This window comes from Oncorhynchus tshawytscha, linkage group LG01, assembly GCF_018296145.1.
Source record: "Oncorhynchus tshawytscha isolate Ot180627B linkage group LG01, Otsh_v2.0, whole genome shotgun sequence".
NCBI classification, from domain to species: domain Eukaryota; kingdom Metazoa; phylum Chordata; class Actinopteri; order Salmoniformes; family Salmonidae; genus Oncorhynchus; species Oncorhynchus tshawytscha.
The window spans coordinates 11,796,339-11,820,312 of NC_056429.1; the positions used below are offsets into that span (position 1 = coordinate 11,796,339).

General features: G+C 40.2%; 1 protein-coding gene across 2 annotated transcripts in view; it reads left to right on the forward strand.

The window, feature by feature from the left end:
* LOC112217396 (receptor-type tyrosine-protein phosphatase eta) overlaps nucleotides 1-23,974 on the forward strand; it is a 116,016-nt gene that overhangs the window by 62,666 nt on the left and 29,376 nt on the right. Inside the window, exon 1 of one of the 2 annotated variants that reach the window (XM_042294923.1) lies at nucleotides 22,444-23,392. The exons of the other annotated variant lie outside the window; for it this stretch is intronic. Within the exon in view, the coding sequence (XP_042150857.1) occupies nucleotides 22,942-23,392 (451 nt within the window). The 5' untranslated portion in view covers nucleotides 22,444-22,941. Of the gene's footprint in view, nucleotides 1-22,443; nucleotides 23,393-23,974 lie in introns of those variants that run through there. 2 annotated transcript variants of the gene reach the window in all.

A 23,974-nucleotide genomic window follows, 5' to 3' on the forward strand; every position in this document is an offset into this window, starting at 1 on the left:
GTCACTGCAGTGGCTGGAGATAACACAACTGTAGGACAGAGCAAGACAGTTTCTAAGTATACAAGTAAGTAACTCAGATACTTTAGTGTTGGATTGTTTCAATGCCACAGATACTATTTGTATTCATTTATACGTTACTTGTTTGGATCCAAGAACGTGATGATTTGAAAGTTGCCATGTCTTTCTGCAATGAGACATTTCAGATGATTTTTGCCCAATAGAAATTAATGGTAAATAATGTATTATGTCATCTTGTAGTCACTTTTATTATAAATAAGAATAGAATATGTTTCTAAACACTTCTACATTAATGTGGATGCTATCATGATTACAGATAGTCCTGAATGAATTGTGTATACCGTAATTGCTGGACTATTAAGCACACCTGAATATAAACCGCACCCACTGAATTATAAAAAAATATGTATTTTGTACATAAATAAGCCGCACATGTCTATAACCACAGGTGCCTACCGGTACATTGAAACAAATGAACTTTACACAGCCTTTAAACGAAACACAGCGTTGTAACAAAAATAAATAGGCTTTAACGAAACATGGCTTGCAACAAAAATAAATAGGCTTTAACGAAACACGGCTTGTAACAAAAATAAATAGGCTTTAACGAAACACGGCTTGTAACAAAAATTAAACCAAGAAAGTTATTGGTCACTATCTTCCTCCTCCTGTGCACTGAAACCACTGAAGTCATCTCCTTCGGTGTCGGAGTTGAATAGCCTCAGAATTGCTTCATCCGATGTTGGATTGTTTTCATTGTCGCTCGCATCCGGAGGCAAATACCCTGCTGAGCTCATGCTGCCCCCTCAACACGCAGCAGTCCAGCCTTTCGAAACCCGTTGATGATAGGGGATTTTTTGACACGCTGTCAGGACCCACTGGCAGACTTGACCATAAGATGCTCTTCGCCTGCGGCCCGTTTTAGTGAAGGATTTCTCCCCACTTGTCATCCAAGCCTCCCACTGAACGCCACGATTTACACTGATGTCGAGTGGCAGGAAATACTTTGGGCCATCTGCTTTTCTTCCCTCTGAAAGCTTTTGTTGTATTTTTGCACTGAGTCAGTTCCTCACGCTGCTGTTTCCAACGTCTTATCATCGACTCATTAAGGCCAAGCTCCCATGCAGCAGCTCTATTTCCTTTTCCAACAGCCAGATCGATCGCCTTCAACTTGAAAGCTGCATCATATGCATTTCTCCGTGTCTTTGCCATTATTAGTTTTTTTTTTAAACTAGGTAAGTCAGTTAAGAACAAATTCTTATTTTCAATGACTGCCTAGGAACAGTGGGTTAACTGCCTGTTCAGGGGCAGAACGACAGATTTTGTACCTTGTCAGGTCAGGGATTTGAACTTGCTACCTTTCAGTTACTAGTCCAATGCTCTAACCACTAGGCTACCCTGCCGCCCCATGATGAGGGTGACAAAATTACTACCGTAATCAGAATGATGGGAAGTTTGAGCGCGCTCGATTTACGTCACATTATGTGACGGTGCTCAGTTTTTTGGCGGCATGAATCTTGTGAAAGCGGGAAAAATCCATAAATTAGCCACGTCATTGTATAAACCGCAAGGTTCAAAGTGTGAGAATAAAGTAGCGGCTTATAGTCCGGAAATTACGGTAATTATGAGTGAGGAACTTAGACACAACATATCATACCCCTCCCTCCAAAAATGCTTACCTCCCCTGTTACTGTAATGGTGAGATGTTAGCATGCCATGGGGGTATGATACAGTATTTATGCATCTGTAACATTCTCACTCATCATTATTCATGATTAATTCAGGATTTTCCATAATCATGGTAGCATCCACATTAATGTAGAAGTGTTAAGAAATACGCTATATATACAAAAGTATCTGGACAACCCTTCAAATAAATGGATTTGGCTATTTCAGCCACACCTGTTGCTGACAGGTACAGTTGAAGTCGGAAGTTTACATACACTTAGATTGGAGTCATTATAACTCGTTTTTCAACCACTCCAAAAATGTCTTGTTAACAAACGACTTTTGGCAAGTCGGTTACGAAATCTATGGTTTATTTGATGGTATTTTTATCAAAGACTAGTGTTGAGTGACATTTGTTTGGTCGAGATTTACACAAACTCTCTCACAATGTGTGCTGGATTGCACAAGTCAGTCAATGTCAATATTTGAAGACACTCTATTGTCTTTTGTTCCTCAAACCCCCTTTCTTGCACACACAGAGCCCGCAATCATCAGAAACCTCATGTCCACTGAAATCACAACAGCATCTGTGTCTCTGAGCTGGACTGAACCATTCGGAAACAGATCCTTCTACAGAGTAGAATGGACTGATGGCAATACCAATGGCAGTCAGAATACCCCAGAAACCTCTTTTAATGTTACTGCTCTCACTGCTGGAGTGCAGTACCTCTTCACAGTCACTGCAGTGGCTGGAGATAACACAACTGTAGGACAGAGCAAGACAGTTTCTAAGTATACAAGTAAGTAACTCAGATACTTTAGTGTTGGATTGTTTCAATGCCACAGATACTATTTGTATTCATTTATACGTTACTTGTTTGGATCCAAGAACGTGATGATTTGAAAGTTGCCATGTCTTTCTGCAATGAGACATTTCAGATGATTTTTGCCCAATAGAAATTAATGGTAAATAATGTATTATGTCATCTTGTAGTCACTTTTATTATAAATAAGAATAGAATATGTTTCTAAACACTTCTACATTAATGTGGACGCTATCATGATTACAGATAGTCCTGAATGAATTGTGAATAATTATGAGTGAGGAACTTAGACGCACAACATATCATACCCCTCCCTCCAAAAATGCTTACCTCCCCTGTTACTGTAATGGTGAGATGTTAGCATGCCATGGGGTATGATACTGTATTTATGCATCTGTGACATTCTCACTCATCATTATTCATGATTAATTCAGGATTTTCCATAATCATGGTAGCATCCACATGAATGTAGAAGTGTTAAGAAATACGCTATATATACAAAAGTATGTGGACAACCCTTCAAATAAATGGATTTGGCTATTTCAGCCACACCTGTTGCTGACAGGTACAGTTGAAGTCGGAAGTTTACATACACTTAGATTGGAGTCATTAAAACTCGTTTTCAACCACTCCAAAATGTCTTGTAAACAAACTATACTTTTGGCAAGTCGGTTACGAAATCTACCTTGTGCATGACACAAGTAATTTTTCCAACAATTGTTTACAGACAGATTATTTCACTTATAACTCACTGTATCACAATTCCAGTGGGTCAGAAGTTAACATACACTACGTTGACTGTGCCTTTAAACAGCTTGGAAAATTCCAGAAAATGATGTCATGGCTTTAGAAGCTTCTAATAGGCTAATTGACATAATTTGAGTCAATTGGAGGTGTATTTGAGATGAATTTCAAGGCCTACCTTCAAACTCAGTGTCTCTTTGCTTGACATCATGGTAAAATCAAAAGAAATCAGCCAAGACCTCAGAAAACAATTTGTGGACCTCCACAAGTCTGGTTCATCCTTGGAGGCAATTTCCAAACACCTGAAGGTACCATGTTCATCTGTACAAACAATAGTACGCAAGTATAAACACCATGGGACCACGCAGCCGTCATACTACTCAGGAAGGAGACGCGTTCTGTTTCCTAGAGATGAAGTACTTTGGTGCGAAAAGTGTAAATCAGTCTCAGAACAACAGCAAAGGACTTGTGAAGATGCTGGAGGAAACGGGTACAAAAGTATCTATATCCACAGTAAAACAAGTCCTATATTGACAGCAAGGAAGAAGCCACTGCTCAAAAACCGCCATAAAAAAGCCAGACTACGGTTTGCAACTGCACATGGGGACAAAGATCTTACTTTTTGGAGAAATGTCCTCTGGTCTGATGAAACAAAAATAGAACTGTTTGGCCATAATGACCATTGTTATGTTTGGAGGAAAACGGGGAGGCTTGCAAGCCAAAGAACATCCCAACCCGTGAAGCACGGGGGTGGCAGCATCATGTTGTGGGAGTGCTTTGCTGCAGGAGGGACTGGTGCACTTCACAAAATAGATGGCATCATGAGGTAGGAAAATGATGTGGATATATTGAAGCAACATCTCAAGACGTCAGTCAGAAATTTAAAGCTTGGTCGCAAATGGGTCTTCTAAATGGACAATGACCCCAAGCACACTTCCAAAGTTGTGGCAAAATGGCTTAAGGACAACAAAGTCAAGGTATTGGAGTGGCCATCACAAAGCCCTGACCTCAATCCCATAGAAAATGTGTGTGCAGAACTGAAAAAGCATGTGTGAGCAAGGAGGCCTGCAAACCTGACTCAGTTACACCAGCTCTGTCAGGAGGAAGGGGCCAATATCCACCCAACTTACTGTGGGAACCATGTGGAAGGCTACCCAAAATGTTTGACCCAAGTTAAACAATTTAAAGGCAATGCTACCAAATACTAATTGAGTGTATGTAAACGTCTGACCCACTGTGAATGTGATGAAAGAAATAAAAGCTGAAATAAATAATTATCTCTACTATTATTCTGACATTTCACATTCTTAAAATGAAGTGGTGATCCTAACTGACCTAAGACAGGGCATTTTTACTAGGATTAAATGTCAGGAATTGTGAAAAACTGAGTTTAAATGTATTTGGCTAAGGTGTATGTAAACGTCCAACTTCAGCTGTATATAAAATCGAGCACACAGCCATAGACCAACATTGGCAGTAGAAAGGCCTTGCTGAAGAGCTCAGTGACTTCCAAAGTGTCATCGTCATAGGATGCCACCTTTCCAACTTATCAGTTAGTCAAATGCCTTCCCTGAGAGACCTGCCCCGGGTCAATTGTAGGTGCTGTTATTGTAAAGTGGAAACGCCTAAGAGCAACAACGGCTCAGCCGCCAAGTGGTAGGACACACAAGATAACCCAAGATAGCCTAAGATAACCATGCACAATGCCAAGCGTCTGCTGAAGTGGAGTAAAGCTCGCCGCCATTGGACTCTGGAGCAGTGGAAACATGTTCTCTGGAGTGATGAATCACGCTTCAGCATCTGGCAGTCCGACAGACAAATATGGTTTTGGAGGATGCCAGGAGAACGCTACCTGCCCCAATGCATAGTGCCAACTCTAAAGTTTGGTGGAGGAGGAATAATGGTCTGGGGCTGTTTTTCATTGTTCGGGCTAGGCCCCTTAGTTCCAGTGAAGGGAAATCTTAACACTACAGTATACAATGACATTATAGACGGTTCTGTGCTGCCAACTTCGTCGCAACAGATTGGGGAAGGCCCTTTCCTGTTTCAGCATGACAAAGCCCCTGTGCACAAAGCGAGGTCCATACAGAAATGGTTTTTCAAGATCGGTGTAGAAGTATTTGACTGGCCTGCACAGATCCCTGACCTCAACCCCATTGAACACCTTTGGGATGAATTGGAACGCGAACTGCGAGACAGGCCTCATCGCCCAACATCAGTGCTCGACCTCACTAATGCTCTTGTCGCTGACTGGAAGAAAGTGCCCACAGCAATGTTCCAAGATCTAGTGGAAAGTCTTCTCAGAAGAGTGGAGGCTGATATAGCAGCAAAGGGGGGTCAACTCCATATTAATGCCCATGATTTTGGAATTAGATGTTTGACGAGCAGGTGTCCACTTACTTTTGGTCATGTCGTGTATATTCTATTCTTAGTTACAATAAAAGTGACTCCAAAATGACGTAATACATTAATTATCATTCATTTCTATTAGGCACAAAATAATCTGAAACACAACCAAAACAAATAGTAAATGCATCCAACAAATTTTTAAAGTCACAACCTTGTTCCAGCCATTGCGTGCTCTGAATATGGGACCAAATATTTAGCATTTTACTACTTTGATACACATGTTGGTCCACTAAAATGAGGGTGGGGGGGACTATGTACAAAAAGTGCTGTAATTTCTAAACGGATCATCTGATATGGATGAAAATATCCTCAAATTAAATTTTACTGTCTGCAAATTTACTTCATTCAAAGTGCTGGAGTACAGAGCCAAAACAAAAAAGAAAATATGTCACTGTCCCAATACTTTTGGAGCTCACTGTATATATTTTATTGTATCATATTTTTTGGAGTGCGGCAACAATTTGCTAAATTAATATTGGGGAAACACTGCATGTTTTGCTTCATATCTTGTTCAGAAGTTCTTGTTTATTTGATGGTATTTTTATCAAAGACTAGTGTTGAGTGACATTTGTTTGGTCGAGATTTACACAAACTCTCTCACAATGTGTGCTGGATTGCACAAGTCAGTCAATGTCAATATTTGAAGACACTCTATTGTCTTTTGTTCCTCAAACCCCCTTTCTTGCACACACAGAGCCCGCAATCATCAGAAACCTCATGTCCACTGAAATCGAAACAGCATCTGTGTCTCTGAGCTGGACTGAACCATTCGGAAACAGATCCTTCTACAGAGTAGAATGGACTGATGGCAAAACCAATGGCAGTCAGAATACCCCAGAAACCTCTTATAATGTTACTGCTCTCACTCCTGGAGTGCAGTACCACTTCACAGTCACTGCAGTGGCTGGAGATAACACAACTGTAGGACAGAGCAAGACAGTTTCTAAGTATACAAGTAAGTAACTCAGATACTTTAGTGTTGGATTGTTTCAATGCCACAGATACTATTTGTATTCATTTATACGTTACTTGTTTGGATCCAAGAACGTGATGATTTGAAAGTTGCCATGTCTTTCTGCAATGAGACATTTCAGATGATTTTTGCCCAATAGAAATTAATGGTAAATAATGTATTATGTCATCTTGTAGTCACTTTTATTATAAATAAGAATAGAATATGTTTCTAAACACTTCTACATTAATGTGGATGCTATCATGATTACAGATAGTCCTGAATGAATTGTGTATACCGTAATTGCTGGACTATTAAGCACACCTGAATATAAACCGCACCCACTGAATTATTAAAAAATATGTATTTTGTACATAAATAAGCCGCACATGTCTATAAGCCGCAGGTGCCTACCGGTACATTGAAACAAATGAACTTTACACAGCCTTTAAACGAAACACAGCGTTGTAACAAAAATAAATAGGCTTTAACGAAACATGGCTTGCAACAAAAATAAATAGGCTTTAACGAAACACGGCTTGTAACAAAAATAAATAGGCTTTAACGAAACACGGCTTGTAACAAAAATTAAAGTCAAGAAAGTTATTGGTCACTATCTTCCTCCTCCTGTGCACTGAAACCACTGAAGTCATCTCCTTCGGTGTCGGAGTTGAATAGCCTCAGAATTGCTTCATCCGATGTTGGATTGTTTTCATTGTCGCTCGCATCCGGAGGCAAATACCCTGCTGAGCTCATGCTGCCCCCTCAACACGCAGCAGTCCAGCCTTTCGAAACCCGTTGATGATAGGGGATTTTTTGACACGCTGTCAGGACCCACTGGCAGACTTGACCATAAGATGCTCTTCGCCTGCGGCCCGTTTTAGTGAAGGATTTCTCCCCACTTGTCATCCAAGCCTCCCACTGAACGCCACGATTTACACTGATGTCGAGTGGCAGGAAATACTTTGGGCCATCTGCTTTTCTTCCCTCTGAAAGCTTTTGTTGTATTTTTGCACTGAGTCAGTTCCTCACGCTGCTGTTTCCAACGTCTTATCATCGACTCATTAAGGCCAAGCTCCCATGCAGCAGCTCTATTTCCTTTTCCAACAGCCAGATCGATCGCCTTCAACTTGAAAGCTGCATCATATGCATTTCTCCGTGTCTTTGCCATTAGTTTGATTTTTTTTAAACTAGGTAAGTCAGTTAAGAACAAATTCTTATTTTCAATGACTGCCTAGGAACAGTGGGTTAACTGCCTGTTCAGGGGCAGAACGACAGATTTTGTACCTTGTCAGCTCAGGGATTTGAACTTGCTACCTTTCAGTTACTAGTCCAATGCTCTAACCACTAGGCTACCCTGCCGCCCCATGTTGAGGGTGACAAAATTACTACCGTAATCAGAATGATGGGAAGTTTGAGCGCGCTCGATTTACGTCACATTATGTGACGGTGCTCAGTTTTTTGGCGGCATGAATCTTGTGAAAGCGGGAAAAATCCATAAATTAGCCACGTCATTGTATAAACCGCAAGGTTCAAAGTAACATTCTCACTCATGATTAATTCAGGATTTTCCATAATCATGGTAGCATCCACATTAATGTAGAAGTGTTAAGAAATACGCTATATATACAAAAGTATCTGGACAACCCTTCAAATAAATGGATTTGGCTATTTCAGCCACACCTGTTGCTGACAGGTACAGTTGAAGTCGGAAGTTTACATACACTTAGATTGGAGTCATTAAAACTAGTTTTTCAACCACTCCATGTCTTGTTAACAAACGACTTTTGGCAAGTCGGTTACGAAATCTATGGTTTATTTGATGGTATTTTTATCAAAGACTAGTGTTGAGTGACATTTGTTTGGTCGAGATTTACACAAACTCTCTCACAATGTGTGCTGGATTGCACAAGTCAGTCAATGTCAATATTTGAAGACACTCTATTGTCTTTTGTTCCTCAAACCCCCTTTCTTGCACACACAGAGCCCGCAATCATCAGAAACCTCATGTCCACTGAAATCGAAACAGCATCTGTGTCTCTGAGCTGGACTGAACCATTCGGAAACAGATCCTTCTACAGAGTAGAATGGACTGATGGCAAAACCAATGGCAGTCAGAATACCCCAGAAACCTCTTTTAATGTTACTGCTCTCACTGCTGGAGTGCAGTACCTCTTCACAGTCACTGCAGTGGCTGGAGATAACACAACTGTAGGACAGAGCAAGACAGTTTCTAAGTATACAAGTAAGTAACTCAGACACTTTAGCGTTGGATTGTTTCAATGCCACAGATACTATTCATATTTATTGATGCGTTAGTTGTTTGGATCCAAGAAGGTGATGATTTGAAAGTTGCCTTGTCTGTGTAGAATGCATTGATGGCAGTAGAGATATGAATGAAACTACCAATGAGACCGCCTTTAACTTAACTGAGCTGACTGCTGCAGTGAAGTACACATTCAGGGTGCTTGCAATTAATGGGGATGAGATGACTGAAGGCAATATTAGATATTATTGAGTTGCGGAACTCTTGGTGTTAATGGACATTTTTCATGTCAAAAGTCTGATCCATCCCTCTGGGAAGTGTATATTAGAGGCTGATCCATCCCCCTGGGCAGTGTATATTAGAGGCTGATCCATCCCTCTGGGAAGTCTATATTAGAGGCTGATCCATCCCTCTGGGTAGTGTATATTAGAGGCTGATCCATCCCTCTGGGAAGTGTATATTAGAGGCTGATCCATCCCTCTGGGCAGTGTATATTAGAGGCTGATCCATCCCTCTGGGCAGTGTATATTAGAGGCTGATCCATCCCTCTGGGAAGTGTATATTAGAGGCTGATCCATCCCTCTGGGAAGTGTATATTAGAGGCTGATCCATCCCTCTGGGAAGTGTATATTAGAGGCTGATCCATCCCTCTGGGCACTGTATATTAGAGGCTGATCCATCCCTCTGGGAAGTGTATATTAGAGGGTGATCCATCCCTCTGGGAAGTGTATATTAGAGGCTGATCCATCCCTCTGGGCACTGTATATTAGAGTCTGATCCATCCCCCTGGGTAGTGTATATTAGAGGCTGATCCATCCCTCTGGGAAGTGTATATTGTAGCATTTAAAGGCCCAGTGCAGTCAACATTTGGATTTTTGTGTTTTATATATATTTCCACACTATGAGGTTGGAATAATACTGTGAAATTGTGAAAATTATGATCATGCCTTTTTAGTGTAAGAGCTGTTTAGAATGTCAGTCTGTTTTGGTTGGGTGACTTTTTGGCCTGAATGGTGACATATCCAGGAGCTAAATTTATTAAAAATATTAAAAATATTATCCAGTTTGTTTTTGAACATTTGAATTGAAAACAATGACAGTAAGGTACTGAATTGTTACCCAGAAAAGATTCAATATTGAGAAACAAATAGCTACATTGAACTTTTAATACAGATGTCTTTCAAGATATAATATTTTCTATTGTCCCGTAAAATCTAATTCCTTGCTCACCTAAGGACCTGAAGTCATCAGGAACCTCTCTGTCTCTGAAATCACAACATCATCTGTGTCTCTGAGCTGGATTGAACCATTGGAAAACAGCTCCTTCTATAGAGTAGAATGGACTATGGCAGTAGAGATAAGAATTGAACTACCATTGAGACAGCCTTTAATGTAACTGAGCTGACTGCTGAAGTGCAATACAGACTCATAGTTGCTGCAGTCGCTGCTGATAAGACTACTGAAGGATTATCCATCATTTTTAACCAGTATATCTGTCAGTCACTGTAGTTTTGGTTCACATAATTCTCTCTTTTGGAGGGAGTGTAGACTCCAACTGATCCAGAATATTTAGGAAATGTGTTTATCTGCAATCAACTGCAAAATTGGGCTTGGATAGTGTGATTAAGTGCTTGTCCTTTATTGAAAACACCTTTTTTTTTTGTCCCCAAAACGTTTCATGTCATTGATAATGCTTACTATCTTTAAATATGTTTTTAGAGGTACCACTTTTGTGTCCTACATACTGACCTTAAATGTATGTAGAATTAGCATGCTTCTGATTGTATACATAGAGTGTATAGTGAATACCATGAATAATAATGATTCTGGTGATCTTTTCCCAAAATATAACTTTCTTGCACGCACAGAGCCTGCAGTCATCAGGAACCTGACTGTCACTGAAATCACAACATCATCTGTGTCTCTGAGCTGGACTGAACCATTCGGAAACAGATCCTTCTTCAGAGTAGAATGGACTGATGGCAATACCAGTGGCAGTCAGAATACCCCAGAAACCTCTTATAATGTTACTGCTCTCACTCCTGGAGTTCAGTACCTCTTCACAGTCACTGCAGTGGCTGGAGATAACACAACTGTAGGACAGAGCAAGACAGTTTCTAAGTATACAAGTAAGTAACTCAGACACTTTAGCGTTGGATTGTTTCAATGCCACAGATACTATTCATATTTATTTATACGTTAGTTGTTTGGATCCAAGAAGGTGATGATTTGAAAGTTGCCTTGTCTGTGTAGAATGCATTGATGGCAGTAGAGATATGAATGAAACTACCAATGAGAACCGCCTTTAACTTAACTGAGCTGACTGCTGGAGTGAAGTACACATTCAGAGTGCTTGCAATTAATGGGGATGAGATGACTGAAGGCAATATTAGATATTATTGAGTTGCGGAACTCTTGGTGTTAATGGACATTTTTCATGTCTAAAGTCTGATCCATCCCTCTGGGAAGTGTATATTAGAGGCTGATCCATCCCCCTGGGCAGTCCATCCCCATACCTCTGGGCAGTGTATATTAGAGGCTGATCCATCCCTCTGGGAAGTGTATATTAGAGGCTGATCCATCTCTGGGCAGTGTATATTAGAGGCTGATCCATCCCTCTGGGAAGTGTATATTAGAGGCTGATCCATCCCTCTGGGAAGTGTATATTAGAGGCTGATCCATCCCTCTGGGAAGTGTATATTAGAGGCTGATCTATCCCTCTGGGCACTGTATATTAGAGGCTGATCCATCCCTCTGGGAAGTGTATATTAGAGGGTGATCCATCCCTCTGGGAAGTGTATATTAGAGGCTGATCCATCCCTCTGGGCACTGTATATTAGAGGCTGATCCATCCCTCTGGGCACTGTATATTAGAGTCTGATCCATCCCCTGGGCAGTGTATATTAGAGGCTGATCCATCCCTCTGGGAAGTGTATATTGTAGCATTTAAAGGCCCAGTGCAGTCAACATTTGGATTTTTGTGTTTTATATATATTTCCACACTATGAGGTTGGAATAATACTGTGAAATTGTGAAAATTATGATCATGCCTTTTTAGTGTAAGAGCTGTTTGGAATGTCAGTCTGTTTTGGTTGGGTGACTTTTTGGCCTGAATGGTGACATAACCAGGAGCTAAATTTATTTAAAATATTATCCAGTTTGTTTTTGAACATTTGAATTGAAAACAATGACAGTAAGGTACCAAATTGTTACCCAGAAAAGATTCAATATTGAGAAACAAATAGCTACATTGAACTTTTAATACAGATGTCTTTCAAGATATAATATTTTCTATTGTCCCGTAAAATCAAATTCCTTGCTCACGTAAGAACCTGAAGTCATCAGGAACCTCTTTGTCTTGGTATTAATGGACATTTTTCATGTCTAGAGGCTGATCCATACCTCTGGGCAGTGTATATTAGAGGCTGATCCATCCCCCTGGGCAGTGTATATTAGAGGCTGATCCATCCCTCTGGGCAGTGTATATTAGAGGCTGATCCATCCGTCTGGGAAGTGTATATTAGAGGCTGGTCCATCCCTCTGGGCAGTGTATATTAGAGGCTGATCCATCCCTCTGGGCAGTGTATATTAGAGGATGATCCATCCCTCTGGGTAGTGTATATTAGAGGCTGATCCATCCCTCTGGGAAGTGTATATTAGAGGCTGATCCATCCCTCTGGGCAGTGTATATTAGAGGCTGATCCATCCCTCTGGGCAGTGTATATTAGAGGCTGATCCATCCCTCTGGGCAGTGTATATTAGAGGCTGATCCATCCCTCTGGGCAGTGTATATTAGAGGCTGATCCATATCTCTGGGAAGTGTATATTAGAGGCTGATCCATACCTCTGGGAAGTGTATATTAGAGGCTGATCCATCCCTCTGGGAAGTGTATATTGTAACAAGGCCCAGTGCAGTCAACATTTGGATTTTTGTGTTTTATATATATTTCCACACTATGAGGTTGGAATAATACTGTGAAATTGTGAAAATTATGATCATGCCTTTTTAGTGTAAGAGCTGTTTGGAATGTCAGTCTGTTTTGGTTGGGTGACTTTTTGGCCTGAATGGTGACATATCCAGGAGCTAAATTTATTAAAAATATTATCCAGTTTGTTTTTGAACATTTGAATTGAAAACAATGACAGTAAGGTACCGAATTGTTACCCAGAAAAGATTCAATATTGAGAAACAAATAGCTACATTGAACTTTTAATACAGATGTCTTTCAAGATATAATATTTTCTATTGTCCCGTAAAATCAAATTCCTTGCTCACGTAAGAACCTGAAGTCATCAGGAACCTCTTTGTCTTGGTATTAATGGACATTTTTCATGTCTAGAGGCTGATCCATCCCTCTGGGCAGTGTATATTAGAGGCTGATCCATCCCTCTGGGTAGTGGATATTAGAGGCTGATCCATACCTCTGGGTAGTGGATATTAGAGGAAGATTATGTTAATTCCCTTTTAATGTAGGAGCTGCTTGAAAGAAACCGCCTGACATTTCAATCTGTTTTGGTGGGAGGAGTTTTGGCCTGCCCTGTGACATCACCCGGTGATACATTTCAAATAGAAACAGTTTCAAACCTCTCTGCCAATAACAGCTAGTTTAAAGTTTTCCCCAACTCCACTCAGACCTCTACTAGACAGTCCCAGCTAATTTCCTGCTTGACAAGTTGCTCTATTTGTGAAGAAGCTATATTTGTAAAAAAAAAAAAAAAAATGTTTTTATTGAAAACATTCACAGTAAGTTACTTAATTGTTCCCCAGAAATGATTTGATATTGAGATAAAAACTGCGGCATTGTACTTTGAATACTGATGTCTTTGAAGATATATTATTGTCTAGTGTAGGCTTTTGCGGTATACCGTGTATACTGTGTACCGGGGTGTTATGAAATAGCCACGAGATGGTTTTTCAATACCGTCAATACTGTTGAATCTATTTCTTTGAAGTTTTTCTATACAGTTTCATATTTGTAGCTACTTTTTAAGTAAATACCTGCAGTCAACTTGTGCAATATGTCAGAAGGTGAAGCAGGTTGCATTCTTCATTTCACCTGTCACATTATTTGACATTATTAAGCTTACCGTAGTTCACCAGAATAGTGAGCCAGTCACGTTTTACTTTATAAATAGCACAACTGGTGAGAGCGGGAGCCGGTGAGTCAAGCTGTGTATTGACAGTGGTTGCGTTTTATATTGAAAGTCACCCGTTGTTTTTTGCTTCAACAGAGTTGTCAGGGATGTGCAACTATAGTTTTCCTTCACAGAAAGTACATTAGTGCAACACATTCAGCAGAAAATTGCTTATTTTTCATCAGATGAGAACAGAAGCGCAATGCTATTTGGCTGGTAGGCTAAATCAGCTTACAAAGAAAAAGTAGTCTTTTCTTGCAAAAACTTTTCTAGCCATCATATTTCTAATGTTTATCATAGAGAGAATGTATCCAGCTACTTTTCCTAATGTTTTTCTTAAAGTTAATCTTACATTTTACCAAAGAAAAGTACGCTGGCTACACTGAGAAAAGTGCTGGAGTAAAGTAGCCACACATCAGTCAGAGCTCTGTCTGCTGGTAGAATGCCCGTTCATGTGCAACTGAAGCCAACATTTGTCTGATGCTGAGCAGAAATCACATTAAGAATCATTTTAGATCTGCGTTTACAAAACGCAGAAAGATATTTCTTGTGCATTTATATATTTTTCCTGTATGTATAACTAAGAATTCTGCATTAATGCGACCCCTAAGTTTATTTAGCTAGTTGTCTAAGTAAGTGACTGAATTTATAAGGTGATGGGACATCATATTGTGTTGTCTTTCTGCCGTGTTTGAGAAGTTAAAGGCCTTTTGGATGAGTTATCTGTACAGCGGCCACAACTATCTTTCATTTCCTTGAGTTTTTCTCTCCTGTCTGTTCTCGGCCCGTTGTTTTCTCCCCATCAGCCCGTCTGCTTCCATCTTCATCGAGCAGAGCAGACAGTCCTGTTGCCCTAGCAACTCCGGACTCCACACAGACACAGCATTTACACCTGCTGCTCCAGGGCCAGTACTGTTCATTTGCACAATGTCTCTTGTTCACATTCGCTTGCAAATGTCCAAACTCCCCAAAAATTACAATCGGTAGCTCCTATATATGTATAAGTATTGAGCTGGACTGCCTGTCTCTTTATAAAAAATGCTTTCGTTTATACTCTTTGGCATATTTAGCTAGCAGCCTCTATGGAAATTTGCTATCATTTATGCTAATTTTGTTAGCATTCTGGTAACAGACTCCCAAAGGGCTTCTAATTTTTTGGCGCCCCCTTCTGTACTGAGCCTGTAATACCGTAAATTCCTGCCTGAGAGAAGGACGTTATGATGATACACAAATCTGAATACCGCCCAACCCTTGTCTAGTGTCCCCTAAAATCACCTTTCTTGCTCATGTACAACTTGAAGTCATCAGGAACTTCTCTGTCTCTGAAATCCCGACATCATCTGTGTCTCTGAGCTGGATTGAACCATTGGGAAACAGCTCCTTCTATAGAGTAGAGTGGACTGATGGCAGTAGAGATATGAATTGAACTACCATTGAGACAGCCTTTAATGTAACTGAGCATTTTTAACCAGTATATCTGTCAGTCACTGTAGTTTTGGTTCACATAATTCTCTCTTTTGAAGGGAGTGTAGACTCCAACTGATCCAGAATATTTAGGAAATGTGTTTATCTGCAATCAACTGCAAAATTGGGCTTGGATAGTGTGATTAAGTGCTTGTCCTTTATTGAAAACTCCTTTTTTTGTCCCCAAAACGTTTCATGTCATTGATAATGCTTACTATCTTTAAATATGTTTTTAGAGGTACCACTTTTGTGTCCTACATACTGACCTTAAATGTAAGTAGAATTAGCATGCTTCTGATCATATATATAGAGTGTATGGTGAATACCATGAATAATAATGATTCTGGTGATCTTTTCCCAAAATATAACTTTCTTGCACGCACAGAGCCTGCAGTCATCAGGAACCTGACTGTCACTGAAATCACAACATCATCTGTGTCTCTGAGCTGGATTGAACCATTGGGAAACAGATCCTTATTCAGAATTGAATGGACTGATGGCAATACCAGTGGCAGTCAGAATACCCCAGAAACCTCTTTTAATGTTACTGCTCTCACTCCTGGAGTGCAGTACCTCTTCACAGTCACTGCAGTGGCTGGAGATAACACAACTGTAGGACAGAGCAAGACAGTTTCTAAGTATACAAGTAAGTAACTCAGATACTTTAGTGTTGGATTGTTTCAATGCCACAGATACTATTTGTATTTATTGATGTGTTAGTTGTTTGGATCCAAGAAGGTGATGATTTGAAAGTTGCCTTGTCTGTGTAGAATGCATTGATGGCAGTAGAGATATGAATGAAACTACCAATGAGACCGCCTTTAACTTAACTGAGCTGACTGCTGGAGTGAAGTACACATTCAGGGTGCTTGCAATTAATGGGGATGAGATGACTGAAGGCAATATTAGATATTATTGAGTTGCGGAACTCTTGGTGTTAATGGACATTTTTCATGTCAAAAGTCTGATCCATCCCTCTGGGAAGTGTATATTAGAGGCTGATCCATCCCCCTGGGCAGTGTATATTAGAGGCTGATCCATCCCTCTGGGCAGTGTATATTAGAGACTGATCCATCCCTCTGGGAAGTGTATATTAGAGGCTGATCCATCCTCTGGGCAGTGTATATTAGAGGCTGATCCATCCCTCTGGGAAGTGTATATTAGAGGCTGATCCATCCCTCTGGGCAGTGTATATTAGAGGCTGATCCATCCCTCTGGGAAGTGTATATTAGAGGCTGATCCATCCCTCTGGGAAGTGTATATTAGAGGCTGATCCATCCCTCTGGGAAGTGTATATTAGAGGCTGATCCATCCCTCTGGGCACTGTATATTAGAGGCTGATCCATCCCTCTGGGAAGTGTATATTAGAGGGTGATCCATCCCTCTGGGAAGTGTATATTAGAGGCTGATCCATCCCTCTGGGCACTGTATATTAGAGGCTGATCCTTCCCTCTGGGCACTGTATATTAGAGTCTGATCCATCCCCCTGGGCAGTGTATATTAGAGGCTGATCCATCCCTCTGGGAAGTGTATATTGTAGCATTTAAAGGCCCAGTGCAGTCAACATTTGGATTTTTGTGTTTTATATATATTTCCACACTATGAGGTTGGAATAATACTGTGAAATTGTGAAAATTATGATCATGCCTTTTTAGTGTAAGAGCTGTTTAGAATGTCAGTCTGTTTTGGTTGGGTGACTTTTTGGCCTGAATGGTGACATATCCAGGAGCTAAATTTATTAAAAATATTAAAAATATTATCCAGTTTGTTTTTGAACATTTGAATTGAAAACAATGACAGTAAGGTACTGAATTGTTACCCAGAAAAGATTCAATATTGAGAAACAAATAGCTACATTGAACTTTTAATACAGATGTCTTTCAAGATATAATATTTTCTATTGTCCCGTAAAATCTAATTCCTTGCTCACCTAAGGACCTGAAGTCATCAGGAACCTCTCTGTCTCTGAAATCACAACATCATCTGTGTCTCTGAGCTGGATTGAACCATTGGAAAACAGCTCCTTCTATAGAGTAGAATGGACTAATGGCAGTAGAGATAAGAATTGAACTACCATTGAGACAGCCTTTAATGTAACTGAGCTGACTGCTGAAGTGCAATACAGACTCATAGTTGCTGCAGTCGCTGCTGATAAGACTACTGAAGGATTATCCATCATTTTTAACCAGTATATCTGTCAGTCACTGTAGTTTTGGTTCACATAATTCTCTCTTTTGGAGGGAGTGTAGACTCCAACTGATCCAGAATATTTAGGAAATGTGTTTATCTGCAATCAACTGCAAAATTGGGCTTGGATAGTGTGATTAAGTGCTTGTCCTTTATTGAAAACACCTTTTTTTTGTCCCCAAAACGTTTCATGTCATTGATAATGCTTACTATCTTTAAATATGTTTTTAGAGGTACCACTTTTGTGTCCTACATACTGACCTTAAATGTATGTAGAATTAGCATGCTTCTGATTATATACATAGAGTGTATAGTGAATACCATGAATAATAATGATTCTGGTGATCTTTTCCCAAAATATAACTTTCTTGCACGCACAGAGCCTGCAGTCATCAGGAACCTGACTGTCACTGAAATCACAACATCATCTGTGTCTCTGAGCTGGATTGAACCATTGGGAAACAGATCCTTCTTCAGAGTAGAATGGACTGATGGCAATACCAGTGGCAGTCAGAATACCCCAGAAACCTCTTATAATGTTACTGCTCTCACTCCTGGAGTTCAGTACCTCTTCACAGCACTGCAGTGGCTGGAGATAACACAACTGTAGGACAGAGCAAGACAGTTTCTAAGTATACAAGTAAGTAACTCAGACACTTTAGCGTTGGATTGTTTCAATGCCACAGATACTATTCATATTTATTTATACGTTAGTTGTTTGGATCCAAGAAGGTGATGATTTGAAAGTTGCCTTGTCTGTGTAGAATGCATTGATGGCAGTAGAGATATGAATGAAACTACCAATGAGAACCGCCTTTAACTTAACTGAGCTGACTGCTGGAGTGAAGTACACATTCAGAGTGCTTGCAATTAATGGGGATGAGATGACTGAAGGCAATATTAGATATTATTGAGTTGCGGAACTCTTGGTGTTAATGGACATTTTTCATGTCTAAAGTCTGATCCATCCTGATCCATCCCCTCTGGGAAGTGTATATTAGAGGCTGATCCATCCCCTGGGCAGTGCATATTAGAGGCTGATCCATACCTCTGGGCAGTGTATATTAGAGGCTGATCCATCCCTCTGGGCTCTCAGTGTAGTGTCCATCCCTCTGGGAATGTAGAGAGCTGATCCATCCCTGGGAAGTGTATATTAGAGGCTGGGAAGTGTATATTAGAGGCTGATCCATCCCTCTGGGAAGTGTATATTAGAGGCTGATCTATCCCTCTGGGCAATGTATATTAGAGGCTGATCCATCCCTCTGGGAAGTGTATATTAGAGGGTGATCCATCCCTCTGGGAAGTGTATATTAGAGGCTGATCCATCCCTCTGGGCACTGTATATTAGAGGCTGATCCATCCCTCTGGGCACTGTATATTAGAGTCTGATCCATCCCCCTGGGCAGTGTATATTAGAGGCTGATCCATCCCTCTGGGAAGTGTATATTGTAGCATTTAAAGGCCCAGTGCAGTCAACATTTGGATTTTTGTGTTTTATATATATTTCCACACTATGAGGTTGGAATAATACTGTGAAATTGTGAAAATTATGATCATGCCTTTTTAGTGTAAGAGCTGTTTGGAATGTCAGTCTGTTTTGGTTGGGTGACTTTTTGGCCTGAATGGTGACATAACCAGGAGCTAAATTTATTTAAAATATTATCCAGTTTGTTTTTGAACATTTGAATTGAAAACAATGACAGTAAGGTACCAAATTGTTACCCAGAAAAGATTCAATATTGAGAAACAAATAGCTACATTGAACTTTTAATACAGATGTCTTTCAAGATATAATATTTTCTATTGTCCCGTAAAATCAAATTCCTTGCTCACGTAAGAACCTGAAGTCATCAGGAACCTCTTTGTCTTGGTATTAATGGACATTTTTCATGTCTAGAGGCTGATCCATACCTCTGGGCAGTGTATATTAGAGGCTGATCCATCCCCCTGGGCAGTGTATATTAGAGGCTGATCCATCCCTCTGGGCATATGTGATCCATCCGTCTGGGAGTGTATATTAGAGGCTGATCCATCCCTGATCTGGGCAGTGTATATTAGAGGATGATCCATCCCTCTGGGTGTGTATATTAGAGGCTGATCCATCCCTCTGGGAAGTGTATATTAGAGGCTGATCCATCCCTCTGGGCAGTGTATATTAGAGGCTGATCCATCCCTCTGGGCAGTGTATATTAGAGGCTGATCCATCCCTCTGGGCAGTGTATATTAGAGGCTGATCCATCCCTCTGGGCAGTGTATATTAGAGGCTGATCCATCCCTCTGGGAAGTGTATATTAGAGGCTGATCCATCCCTCTGGGCAGTGTATATTAGAGGCTGATCCATCCCTCTGGGAAGTGTATATTGTAACAAGGCCCAGTGCAGTCAACATTTGGATTTTTGTGTTTTATATATATTTCCACACTATGAGGTTGGAATAATACTGTGAAATTGTGAAAATTATGATCATGCCTTTTTAGTGTAAGAGCTGTTTGGAATGTCAGTCTGTTTTGGTTGGGTGACTTTTTGGCCTGAATGGTGACATATCCAGGAGCTAAATTTATAAAAATATTATCCAGTTTGTTTTGAACATTTGAATTGAAAACAATGACAGTAAGGTACCGAATTGTTACCCAGAAAAGATTCAATATTGAGAAACAAATAGCTACATTGAACTTTTAATACAGATGTCTTTCAAGATATAATATTTTCTATTGTCCCGTAAAATCAAATTCCTTGCTCACGTAAGAACCTGAAGTCATCAGGAACCTCTTTGTCTTGGTATTAATGGACATTTTTCATGTCTAGAGGCTGATCCATCCCTCTGGGCAGTGTATATTAGAGGCTGATCCATCCCTCTGGGTAGTGGATATTAGAGGCTGATCCATACCTCTGGGTAGTGGATATTAGAGGAAGATTATGTTAATTCCCTTTTAATGTAGGAGCTGCTTGAAAGAAACCGCCTGACATTTCAATCTGTTTTGGTGGGAGGAGTTTTGGCCTGCCCTGTGACATCACCCGGTGATACATTTCAAATAGAAACAGTTTCAAACCTCTCTGCCAATAACAGCTAGTTTAAAGTTTTCCCCAACTCCACTCAGACCTCTACTAGACAGTCCCAGCTAATTTCCTGCTTGACAAGTTGCTCTATTTGTGAAGAAGCTATATTTGTAAAAAAAAAAAAAAAAAAAAAAAAAAAAGATGTTTTTATTGAAAACATTCACAGTAAGTTACTTAATTGTTCCCCAGAAATGATTTGATATTGAGATAAAAACTGCGGCATTGTACTTTGAATACTGATGTCTTTGAAGATATATTATTGTCTAGTGTAGGCTTTTGCGGTATACCGTGTATACTGTGTACCGGGGTGTTATGAAATAGCCACGAGATGGTTTTTCAATACCGTCAATACTGTTGAATCTATTTCTTTGAAGTTTTTCTATACAGTTTCATATTTGTAGCTACTTTTTAAGTAAATACCTGCAGTCAACTTGTGCAATATGTTAGAAGATAACGCAGATTGGGTTCTTCATTTCACCTGTCACATTATTTGACATTATTAAGCTTACCGTAGTTCACCAGAATAGTGAGCCAGTCACGTTTTACTTTATAAATAGCACAACTGGTGAGAGCGGGAGCCGGTGAGTCAAGCTGTGTATTGACAGTGGTTGCGTTTTATATTGAAAGTCACCCGTTGTTTTTTGCTTCAACAGAGTTGTCAGGGATGTGCAACTATAGTTTTCCTTCACAGAAAGTACATTAGTGCAACACATTCGGCAGAAAATTGCTTATTTTTCATCAGATGAGAACAGAAGCGCAATGCTATTTGGCTGGTAGGCTAAATCAGCTTACAAAGAAAAAGTACAGTCTTTTCTTGCAAAAACTTTTCTAGCCATCATATTTCTAATGTTTATCATAGAGAGAATGTATCCAGCTACTTTTCCTAATGTTTTTCTTAAAGTTAATCTTACATTTTACCAAAGAAAAGTACGCTGGCTACACTGAGAAAAGTGCTGGAGTAAAGTAGCCACACATCAGTCAGAGCTCTGTCTGCTGGTAGAATGCCCGTTCATGTGCAACTGAAGCCAACATTTGTCTGATGCTGAGCAGAAATCACATTAAGAATCATTTTAGATCTGCGTTTACAAAACGCAGAAAGATATTTCTTGTGCATTTATATATTTTTCCTGTATGTATAACTAAGAATTCTGCATTAATGCGACCCCTAAGTTTATTTAGCTAGTTGTCTAAGTAAGTGACTGAATTTATAAGGTGATGGGACATCATATTGTGTTGTCTTTCTGCCGTGTTTGAGAAGTTAAAGGCCTTTTGGATGAGTTATCTGTACAGCGGCCACAACTATCTTTCGATTTCCTTGAGTTTTTTCTCCTGTCTGTTCTCGGCCCGTTGTTTTCTCCCCCATCAGCCCGTCTGCTTCCATCTTCATCGAGCAGAGCAGACAGTCCTGTTGCCCTAGCAACTCCGGACTCCACACAGACACAGCATTTACACCTGCTGCTCCAGGGCCAGTACTGTTCATTTGCACAATGTCTCTTGTTCACATTCGCTTGCAAATGTCCAAACTCCCCAAAAATTACAATCGGTAGCTCCTATATATGTATAAGTATTGAGCTGGACTGCCTGTCTCTTTATAAAAAATGCTTTCGTTTATACTCTTTGGCATATTTAGCTAGCAGCCTCTATGGAAATTTGCTATCATTTATGCTAATTTTGTTAGCATTCTGGTAACAGACTCCCAAAGGGCTTCTAATTTTTGGCGCCCCCTTCTGTACTGAGCCTGTAATACCGTAAATTCCTGCCTGAGAGAAGGACGTTATGATGATACACAAATCTGAATACCGCCCAACCCTTGTCTAGTGTCCCCTAAAATCACCTTTCTTGCTCATGTACAACTTGAAGTCATCAGGAACTTCTCTGTCTCTGAAATCCCGACATCATCTGTGTCTCTGAGCTGGATTGAACCATTGGGAAACAGCTCCTTCTATAGAGTAGAGTGGACTGATGGCAGTAGAGATATGAATTGAACTACCATTGAGACAGCCTTTAATGTAACTGAGCATTTTTAACCAGTATATCTGTCAGTCACTGTAGTTTTGGTTCACATAATTCTCTCTTTTGAAGGGAGTGTAGACTCCAACTGATCCAGAATATTTAGGAAATGTGTTTATCTGCAATCAACTGCAAAATTGGGCTTGGATAGTGTGATTAAGTGCTTGTCCTTTATTGAAAACTCCTTTTTTTGTCCCCAAAACGTTTCATGTCATTGATAATGCTTACTATCTTTAAATATGTTTTTAGAGGTACCACTTTTGTGTCCTACATACTGACCTTAAATGTAAGTAGAATTAGCATGCTTCTGATCATATATATAGAGTGTATGGTGAATACCATGAATAATAATGATTCTGGTGATCTTTTCCCAAAATATAACTTTCTTGCACGCACAGAGCCTGCAGTCATCAGGAACCTGACTGTCACTGAAATCACAACATCATCTGTGTCTCTGAGCTGGATTGAACCATTGGGAAACAGATCCTTATTCAGAATTGAATGGACTGATGGCAATACCAGTGGCAGTCAGAATACCCCAGAAACCTCTTTTAATGTTACTGCTCTCACTCCTGGAGTGCAGTACCTCTTCACAGTCACTGCAGTGGCTGGAGATAACACAACTGTAGGACAGAGCAAGACAGTTTCTAAGTATACAAGTAAGTAACTCAGATACTTTAGTGTTGGATTGTTTCAATGCCACAGATACTATTTGTATTCATTTATACGTTACTTGTTTGGATCCAAGAAGGTGATGATTTGAAAGTTGCCTTGTCTGTGTAGAATGCATTGATGGCAGTAGAGATATGAATGAAACTACCAATGAGACCGCCTTTAACTTAACTGAGCTGACTGCTGCAGTGAAGTACACATTCAGGGTGCTTGCAATTAATGGGGATGAGATGACTGAAGGCAATATTAGATATTATTGAGTTGCGGAACTCTTGGTGTTAATGGACATTTTTCATGTCTAAAGGCTGATCCATCCCTCTGGGAAGTGTATATTAGAGGCTGATCCATCCCCCTGGGCAGTGTATATTAGAGGCTGATCCATCCCTCTGGGAAGTCTATATTAGAGACTGATCCATCCCTCTGGGAAGTGTATATTAGAGGCTGATCCATACCTCTGGGCAGTGTATATTAGAGGCTGATCCATCCCTCTGGGAAGTGTATATTAGAGGCTGATCCATCCCTCTGGGCAGTGTATATTAGAGGCTGATCCATCCCTCTGGGCAGTGTAT